Genomic DNA, 9,389 nt, shown 5'->3' on the forward strand with positions numbered 1-9,389 from the left:
GAGCTGGCATTTGAATAAAGCCCTGACGGGGGTGAGGGAGTCCTGGGGATGTCTGCAGGGAAGGGTGTTTTAAGTAAAGGGAACAGCCAGTGCAAGGCCCTGAGGCAGGAGTGTGTCTGGTAAGTCTGAGGAGCTTCAGGGAGCTAGAGTGTTGAGAGGGGAGGAAGCAAAGAAGAGAGTGCCAGGAGATGAGGGCAGAGGGGCGATGGGGCAGATCTGTAAGGCGTTGAAGGCATTGAATGGACTTAGGTTTTTACCCTGAGAGAGACGGAGCCACAGGAAATTTCAAGCATGGAAGGGATGTGACCTGACTCAGTTCACAGGCTCCCTCTGCTGCATGTGGTCAGCAGAGTGGGAGTGGGCTGGGGGGCAGTTTGCCAAAGAGGAGGCTGCTGTGAAGGTTCAGGACAAGACAGCAGCAGGCAGGTCCAGGGTGAGGGCCCTGAAGAGTGGAGAAGTGGGCAGGTGCTGGGCCTACTTTGTAAATAGAATCCACAGATTTATATATGGGGTTTGAGATAAAGAGAGGAGTCAAGATTGGAAGTCCAGGTTTTTGGCTGGAGCAATTTTTTTTTTTTTTTTTTTTTTTTTTTTGAGACGGAGTCTCGCTCTGCCGCCCAGGCTGGAGTGCAATGGCCGGATCTCAGCTCACTGCAAGCTCCGCCTCCCGGGTTCACGCCATTCTCCTGCCTCAGCCTCCCGAGTAGCTGGGACTACAGGCGCCCGCCACCGCGCCCGGCTAGTTTTTTTTGTATTTTTAAGTAGAGACGGGGTTTCACTGTGTTAGCCAGGATGGTCTCGATCTCCTGACCTCGTGATCCGCCCGTCTCGGCCTCCCAAAGTGCTGGGATTACAGGCTTGAGCCACCGCGCCCGGCCAATTTTTTTTTTTTTTTTTTTAATTGAGATCATCACCCAGGCTGGAGTGCAGTGGCATGATCACAGCTCATTGCAGCCTCAAACTCCTGAGCTCAAGTGATCCCCCCACCTCAGCCTCCCGAGCAGCTGGGATTACAGGTGCGCACCACCAATCCTGGCTAATTTTAAAAATGTTTTTGTAGAGACATGGTCTCACTATGTTGCCTGGTCTGGTCTTAAACTCCTGGGCTCAAGCGATCCTCCCACCTCAGCCTCCTGAAGTGTGGGGATTACAGGTGTGAGCCCCTGTGGCCCGCCTCTGGGCAATTTTTAACATTCGATTTATGTCAACAAATAGCCCGCCAAGTGTCCTGCCTTGGGGTAAACAGGGTTATGGGGTTACTCAGATCTGTCCTTAAGGAACAAGTTCTATCCCTGTTCTTCCCTCCAGGCTCCTGGTCCACCCCCAACTTCCAGCAGAATTGTCTAGGAACTACTGGATACCAGAATACTGTAAGGAAGAGATTAGATCTAACACAATGTTTACTTAGCAACAGCAACAAAACAACAGTAGTAGTAACTGTAGAAATAGGTTCCGTGGTTTAAGAGCATGGAGTCTGGAATTTCATCTTCAAGCCGTGGCATCACCAGGAATTCACTCTGTGACTTATCTTCTCTCAATCTTAGTTTTCTCCTCTGTAAAAGAGATAAGATACTTTGCCCAGTAGTACACATTAAATGCTATATATATATATATATATATTAGTTATTCTTTATTAAGTACTCCCTTTATATGTGCTAAGCACTTTTTACATATGAAACTCCAATTAATCCTCAGTAACAGCTCTCAGAGGTAGGTACTATTATCCCCGTTACATAGATGGGAAGCAATTTGGCAGGAACATGGAGCTGGTGAGTAATAGAATCAAACCCTAACCCTTGTCTGCCTGACTCCTAGGGTATAATTTCTCAACCACTATGGTGCACTGCACCTACTCATTCCAAGGCTTAGAAGGGAGAGGAGTGAAGGCCTAACAGGCACATTGTGACCGATGAGGAGGGCCTGGTGTGTGAGGGGTGTGCCGGGATTCCTAGGTCCCTTATGTAATTCAAACCCTGAGGTGTAAAGGAGGGAGAAAGTTTTGGATTTTAGGCTGAGTTGGGTGAACACCACTCCATCTGGGCTGCTTTAAGAGCAGAGGACAGGGCCAGGCACACTGGCTCAAGCCTGTAATCCCAACACTTTGGGAGGCTGAGGGGGAAGGATTGCTTGAACCCTGGAGTTAAGAGGCAAACTTGGGAGACATAGCTGGACCCCTCTCTACAAAAATTTCTTTTTTGACATGGAGTCTCGCTCTGTCACCCAGGCTGGAGTGCAGTGGCTTGATCTCGGCTCACTGCAGCCTCTGCCTCCTGGGTTCAAGTGATTCTCCTTCCTCAGCCTCCTGGGCAGCTGGGACCACAAGTGCATGCCACCATACCTGGCTAATTTTTGTATTTTTAGTAGAGATGGGGTTTCACCATGTTGCCTGGGCTGGTCTCGAACTCTTGACCTCAAGTGATCCACCCACCTCAGCCTCCCAAAGTGCTGGGATTACAGGCGTGAGCCACCACGCCCAGCCTCTACAAAACTTAAAAAAAAAAAAAAAAAAAAAAGGCCGGGTGCGGTGGCTCACGCCTATAATCCCAGCACTTTTGGAGGCCGAGGCGGGCGGATCACGAGGTCAGGAGATCGAGACCATCCTGGCGAACACGGTGAAACCCCGTCTCTACTAAAAAAATACAAAAAAATTAGCCGGGCGTGGTGGCGGGTACCTGTAGTCCCAGCTTCTAGGGAGGCTGAGGCAGAAGAATGGCGTGAACCCGGGAGGCGGTGGAGCTTGCAGTGAGCGGAGATCGCGCCACTGCACTCCAGCCTGGGCGACAGAGCGAGACTCTGTCTCAAAAAATGGCCCGTCGCAGTGGCTCACGCCTGTAATCCCAGCACTTTGGGAGGCCAAAGCAGGAGGATCGCTTGAACCCAGGAGATGGAAACCAGGCATGGCAACATGAGGAAACCTTGTCTCTACAAAAAAATTAAAAACAAATCAGCCGAGTGTGGTGGTCTGTGCCTGTGGTCCCAGCTACTAGGTATAAGCCATCAAGCCTGACTGATTTTTTTTTTTTTTTTTTTTTTTTTTTGAGACGGAGTCTCGCTCTGTCGCCCAGGCTGGAGTGCAGTGGCGCGATCTCGGCTCACTGCAAGCTCCGCCCCCCGGGTTCGCGCCATTCTCCTGCCTCAGCCTCCCGAGTAGCTGGGACTACAGGCGCCCGCCACCTCGCCCGGCTAGTTTTTTGTATTTTTAGTAGAGACGGGGTTTCACCGTGTTAGCCAGGATGGTCTCGATCTCCTGACCTCGTGATCCACCCGTCTCGGCCTCCCAAAGTGCTGGGATTACAGGTTTGAACCACCGCGCCCGGCCAAGCCTGACTGATTTTTAAAAATTTAGCTGGGAGGCTGAGGTGGGAGGATCTCTTGAGCCCAGGAGGTCGAGGCTGCAGTAAGCCGTGATGGCACCACTGCAGTCCAGAACGATAGAGCGAGATTTGCCTCAAAAACAAACCAACAAAACGCCAGCAGAGGACAACTGAGGGAGGAAAAGGAAAAGGACACCGAAGTTGTTTTTATGTTACCGCAACAGTGACACCCGCCGCCAGCTTGTCTAACATCGGAGATCCCGAACGCACTGCAATTTACAGCGCCAGGGGGCGTTCCTAGAACCCTGTCAGGTTACCCGAGGGGCGGGGAGGGCGGGAGGGCGGGGAGGGCGGGCCCCGGGGCGGGTTCGGCGTCCTCCTGTGCCAATGGGAGCACCCAAGCCCCTGCGCGGGAAGATGCCGATTGGTCAGTGCCGCCAGACGCCGCGAGGAGCTCGCGCGCGCGGCACTTCTGGGGCGGAGCCTGCCACCGGCCGCCAGGGGGCGCGCCGAGGCGACGCTTTCATGGAGGGGGTGAAGGCGGAAGCGCGGGAGGGGGCCGCGGTGGCCCAGGACCTACTGGCTCTGGGGTAAAAGGGTGTGTGGTGAGGCTGGTGGGTGCAGGAAGGCCAGGTCTGCCCCCTGGACGCGGAAGGAAAGGGATTCTCAGTGACCTCCCCGCCCCCTTCCGCTGCCTCGGTCCCCACAGGTATGGGGGTGTCCCGGGGACGGCGTCGCGGGGCGCCTCATGTCCAGACTTCAGGGCGCTGTGCGTGCGGCTGGCGGCGGAGCTGGCGACGCTGGGCGCCCTCGAGCAGCAGCGAGAGGCGGGCGCCGAGGTGCTGAGCGCCGGCGACGGTAAGCACGGAGCGGGAGGGTGGCAGGGGGGCCGCCACGGGACCACCGAGCCCTGACACCCCTGTCCCCGCAGGCCCCTACGCGGAGGAGGACTTTCTGCGGCAGCTTGGCCGCCTGCTGCGGGAGCTGCACTGCCCGGATCGCGCGCTCTGCGGCGGGGATGGCGCGGCTGCGCTTCGGGAACCGGGTGCCGGACTGCGCCTGCTGCGTGAGTCCCGGGATGCGGAAGTGGCAAGGCCATGGCCTCGGGAGCGGCGGGCTCCGACTTTTTAGGGGAAATCGAGGTTCCCAAGGGGGTGTAGTCAGAACTTTGGGGGCGGCCCAGAGGGTACGAGGTGGGTGGGGTGAGCATGTTGGGGCGAGAGCGCTCTGAGATGGGCGGGGGTAGAATCTTATTTTATTTTTTATTTATTTTATTTTTTTATTATTATTATTTTCGAGATGGAGTTTCACTCTTGTTGCCCAAGCCGAAGTGCAGTGGCTCGATCTCAGCTCACTGCAACCTTCACCTCCCGGGTTCAAGTGATTCTCTTGCCTCAGCCTCCCGAGTAGCTGGGATTACAGGCATGCACCACCACACCTGGCTAATTTTTTGTATTTTTAGTAGAAACGGGGTTTCACCATGTTAGCCAGGCTGGTCTCGAACTCCTGACCTCAAGTGATCTGCCTTCCTCGGCTTCCCAAAGTGTTGGGATTACGGGCGTGAGCCACCACACCTGGCCCGGGAGTAGTAGAATTTTAATTGAAGGGCCTGGGAGCTTAAGTAGGTTGGATTAAGAGGAAGGCTCGAGGTTTCCAAGTGGGTGGGAGTCGAATTCATATGAGGACACCGGGTCTCAAGGAGGGGCATACTCTGGAGGCCAAGGCTTTAGGTGGGTGGGACTAGAAGGTGGAAGATTTTTTTTTGTTTTTAAGTGGAGATGGGGTCTCCCCATGTTGCCCTGTCTGGTCCTCAACTCCTGGCTTCAAGTGATCCTGCCACCTCAGCCTCCCAACGTGTTGGGATTACAGGCATGAGCCACTGTGCCTGGGCGAAGGTGGAGGTTTTAAAGCCAGTGGAGCCAATTTTTTTTTTTTTTTTTTGAAACAGTCTCGCCCTGTTGCCAGGCTGGAGTACAGTGGCGCCATCTCGGCTCACTGCAACCTCCAACTCCCTGGTTCAAGCGATTCTCCTGCTTCGGCCTCCTGAGTAGCTGGGATTACAGGCATTCACCACCATGTCCAGCTAATTTTTGTATATTTAGTAGAGACAGGGTTTCACCATGTTGACCAGGCTGGTCTCCATCTCCTGACCTTGTGATCCGCCCGCCTCCGCCTCCCCAAGTGCTGGGATTACAGGAGTGAGCCACTGCGCCCGGACATTGGTGGAGCTTTTTGACCAAGATGGATGAATGGGGTAGCAGCCTCCCTGAGTGCACAGCACCCATTTATTACTTTCAGGTTTTCTCTGCTCAGAGCTCCAAGCCACCCGCCTCCTGCGCCTGCGCTCTCTGCTGGATCCCAGTCCTAGGCCACCCCTTGGTGAAGGGGTGGTGGAGGGAGCTGGCATGGTCCAAGAACTGGGCCTTACCCTCCAAGCCCTGGGACTGCCCAGACCTGCACCAGGGACCCCCGCCAGCCAGCTGCTGCAAGAGTTGCATGCTAAGGTAGAGAGTCAGAGTCGCCTCCCGACCTGGGCTACCCTGCTTTCCTTGTGGGGGTGGCGGTCCTCTTTCTAAAACACCTCTGGAAGGAGTATTCCAACCTCTAGCCTGGTTTTTCTGGAGCTGTGACTGCCATTCTCACGTCTGTGGCCTAGGTCCTCAGGGTTTTGGGGAGCTGGGTTTACAGAGGGGCCCATCCTCTCTGCCCCAATTGGCCTCTGACTTCTTCTCCCATCAGATCTCAGAGCTGCAGCCTTTTCTGCCCCCAGGGTCCCTGCAGCCCCTCCTCAGCTACTCGCTAGATGCACCCAGATGGGTAAGACTGTGTGTGACTGACTGAATGTGAACTGTGTCCTTATCAGAAGTGGCTGTGAGAGGGACCCCTAGCCTGACCTTGAGACCTTTTCTGCCAGGAAGCATTGGAGTCTCTGTCCCAAAGCCTCAGAGATCAGTACCGCTGCCGCCGCTACCTCCTCCTCAAGCGCCTTGACCTCACTACATCTGCTTTCCACTGGAGTGACCGGGCAGAGGTGTGAGCAGGGAACCGTGCAGAATTGGAGAGGCCCAGTTGTGGGGGCTGCAGTTGCAGGGAGGAGGGATGAGGGCCAGGAGTATCACCCTCTGGCAGGTTCTCAGGCTGTGAACTTTTAGAAGTTTTTGATGTTTGGGGCTCCTAGAATCTCAGGGCCGCAGGGTATTGTTGAATTCCCAGCTTTGAGCTGGGAGTATATTCAGAGGCATACCCCATCTTTTTTAAAAAATTAATTAATTAATTAATTAATTTATTTTGAGACAGGGTCTCGCTCTGTTGCCAGGCTGGAGTGCAGTGGTGTGATCTCAGCTCACTGCAACCTCTGACTCCCGGGTTCAAGCGATTCTCCTGCCTCAGCCTCCCGAGTAGCTGGGATTACAGGCAAGCGTCACCACGCCAGGCTAATTTTGTATTTTTTACAGGGTTTCTCCATATTAGTTAGGCTGGTCTAGAACTCCCAACCTCAGGTGATCTGCCTGCCTTGGCCTCCCAAAGTGCTGGGATTGTAGGCATGAGCCACCACACCTGGCCAAGTATACCCCATCTTTAAGAGATATGAGCAGAGCCAGGCACAGTGGCTCATGCCTGTTATCCCAGCACTTTGGGAGGCCAAGGCAGGAGGATCACTTGAGCTCAGAAGTTTGAGACCAGATTGGGCAACATAGCAAAACCCTCATCTCTACTAAAAATTAAAAAAAAAAAAATTAGCTGGGCATGGTGGCACATGCTTGTCATCTGAGTTACTTAGGAGGCTGAGGTAGGAGGATCACTTAAGCCCAGGAGATTGAGGCAGCAGTGAGCCACCATCATGCCACTGCACTCCAGGCTGGGAGACAGCGAGACCCTGTCTCAAACAATAAATATTTATTTAGAGCTGTGGGCAGTGAGGTCTTGAATGGTAAAGCGATGCTTCCAAGACGACAGGTCCCACTTGGGGAGGGCTCCAGGGTAACTTCTGTTACCTCCTTCCCACTCCAGGCCCAAGGAGAAGCCATGAGGGCAGTGCTGATCCCAATTCGAGAGGTTCTAACCCCGGAATCGGACATCTCCATCGCACACGTCCTGGCTGCCCGAGCCGACCTGTCTCGTCTCATCCCAGCCACCAGCATGGCTGTCCGCAGAGGGACCTGCTGTGCCATCAACAAGGTGGGTATCTGGGGTAGGGAAGGGCCCTGACATCCTTGGCCTTCAGATTGGCCTTTCAGCCTCTGTTCCGGTCCAAGCTTCAGACTCACCACCTCTATTCCACCCCCTAGACACGGGAGCTAGGACCTCGCTCACACAAAAAGTGACCGTGGACTCCTCAGCTCAGAATGCTTCCGTGGCTCCCTAATGATCTGAAAACAAAGTCCAGCTATTTACTGAATCCCTGGCTACCTCTCCATCTTGGGCTCAAAATCCTTCCCCATCACCAAACACTATCTATTGTGTTGTTTTTTAACCTCTTTCTTTTTTTCCAAGACAGAATCTTGCTCTGTCACCCAGGCTGGAATGCAGTGGCTTGATCTCGGCTCACTGCAACCTCCACCTCCCGGGTTCAAGCGATTCTCCTGCCTCAGCCTACTGAGTAGTTGGGATTACAGTCACTCACTACCATGCCCGGGTAATTTTTGTTTTTTTTTTTTTTTTTTTTTTGAGACAGTCTCGCTCTGTCGCCCAGGCTGGAGTGCAGTGGCACGATCTCGGCTCACTGCAAGCTCTGCCTCCTGGGTTCACGCCATTCTCCTGCCTCAGCCTCCCGAGTAGCTGGGACTATAGGTGCCCATCACCATGCCCAGCTAATTTTTTGTACTTTTAGTAGAGACGGGGTTTCACCGTGTTAGCCAGGATGGTCTCGATCTCCTGACCTCGTGATCCGCCCGTCTCAGCCTCCCAAAGTGCTGGGATTACAGGCGTGAGCCACTGTGCCCAGCCAATATTTGTATTTTTAGTAGTGATGGGGTTTCACTGTATTGGTCAGGCTGGTCTTGAACTCCTGACCTTGTGATCTACCTGCCTCAGCCTCCCAAAGTGCTGGGGTTACAGGCGTGAGCCACCGCACCCTTTTAACCTTTTTTTTTTTTTTTTTTTTTTTTTGAGACGGAGTCTCGCTCTGTCGCCCAGGCTGGAGTGCAGTGGCGCGATCTCGGCTCACTGCAAGCTCCGCCTCCCGGGTTCACGCCATTCTCCTGCCTCAGCCTCCCGAGTAGCTGGGACTACAGGCGCCCACAACCACGCCCGGCTAATTTTTTGTATTTTTAGTAGAGACGGGGTTTCACCGTGGTCTCGATCTCCTGACCTTGTGATCCGCCCGCCTCGGCCTCCCAAAGTGCTGGGATTACAGGCGTGAGCCACCGCGCCCGGCCTTTTTTTTTTTTAAAAAAAACAAAACAAAACAGAAATACCCTCTGTTTTAGTGATGAGGTATCTAGCCGCATACCTCTGTAAGTAGTCTTATGTAAAATGAGTATTAGGGAATAAAGTCTAGCACAGCAACTATTAAGGCAAAATTTAAGTTAAGAAAAAAAAATAAGCCCAAGGTGGGTGGATCACTTGAGCCCAGGAGCAGAGGTTGCAGTGAGCCATGTTCTTGCTACTGCACTCCAGCCTGGGTGACAAAGCCTAGGCAACTGTCTCAAAAAAAAAAAAAAAGAAAAGAAAAGAAAAGAAGGCTGGGCGCAGTGACTCATGCCTGTAATCCCAGCACTTTGGGAGCTGAGGCGAGATGATCATAAGGTCAGATCAAGACCATCCTGGCTAAAACAGTGAAACCCTGTCTCTACTAAAAATACAAAAAATTAGCCAGGCATGGTGACACACGCCTATAGTCCCAGCTACTCGGGAGGCTGAGGCAGGAGAATCGCTTGAACCCGGGAGGCAGAGGTTGCAGTGAGCTGAGATCATACCACTGCACTCTAGCCTGGGCGACAGAGCAAGACTCTATCTCAAAAAAAAGAAAAGAAAAAAGAAAACTCATGCTTGTATCTTCCACCAGTTTAGTCCCCTCTCCCCCAGCCACTGTACTCAAATAGTCAACATCTGCTGTTTCTTCTTCAGCCTTGT

General features: G+C 53.3%; 1 protein-coding gene and 1 long non-coding RNA gene across 16 annotated transcripts in view; one reads left to right on the forward strand and one right to left on the reverse strand.

Moving 5' to 3' along the window:
* Positions 1-1,366: 1,366 nt before the first annotated feature.
* LOC123570341 (uncharacterized) lies at positions 1,367-3,587 on the reverse strand. Its single transcript, XR_006694462.2, has 2 exons — positions 3,531-3,587; positions 1,367-1,553 (listed from the first exon to the last, which is right to left on the reverse strand). It is a non-coding gene; the product is annotated as an uncharacterized lncRNA (long non-coding RNA).
* A 243-nt stretch (positions 3,588-3,830) lies between these two features.
* Positions 3,831-9,389, forward strand: part of FAM98C (family with sequence similarity 98 member C) — a 31,846-nt gene continuing 26,287 nt past the window's right edge. For 4 of the 15 annotated variants that reach the window (XM_074023447.1, XM_074023448.1, XM_074023446.1 and 1 more), the window contains exons 1-4: positions 3,831-3,904; positions 4,024-4,172; positions 4,246-4,380; positions 7,326-7,493. In XM_074023447.1, coding sequence (XP_073879548.1) covers positions 3,840-3,904; positions 4,024-4,172; positions 4,246-4,380; positions 7,326-7,493 — 517 coding nt within the window. In that variant the 5' untranslated portion in view covers positions 3,831-3,839. Of the gene's footprint in view, positions 3,905-4,023; positions 4,173-4,245; positions 4,381-5,612; positions 5,819-6,053; positions 6,132-6,177; positions 6,346-7,325; positions 7,494-9,389 lie in introns of all 15 variants that reach the window. The other 11 variants (XM_065536569.2, XM_045380623.3, XM_045380627.2 and 8 more) reach the window with 7 other exon arrangements.

This window comes from Macaca fascicularis, chromosome 19, assembly GCF_037993035.2.
Source record: "Macaca fascicularis isolate 582-1 chromosome 19, T2T-MFA8v1.1".
Classification (NCBI taxonomy): Eukaryota; Metazoa; Chordata; class Mammalia; order Primates; family Cercopithecidae; genus Macaca; species Macaca fascicularis.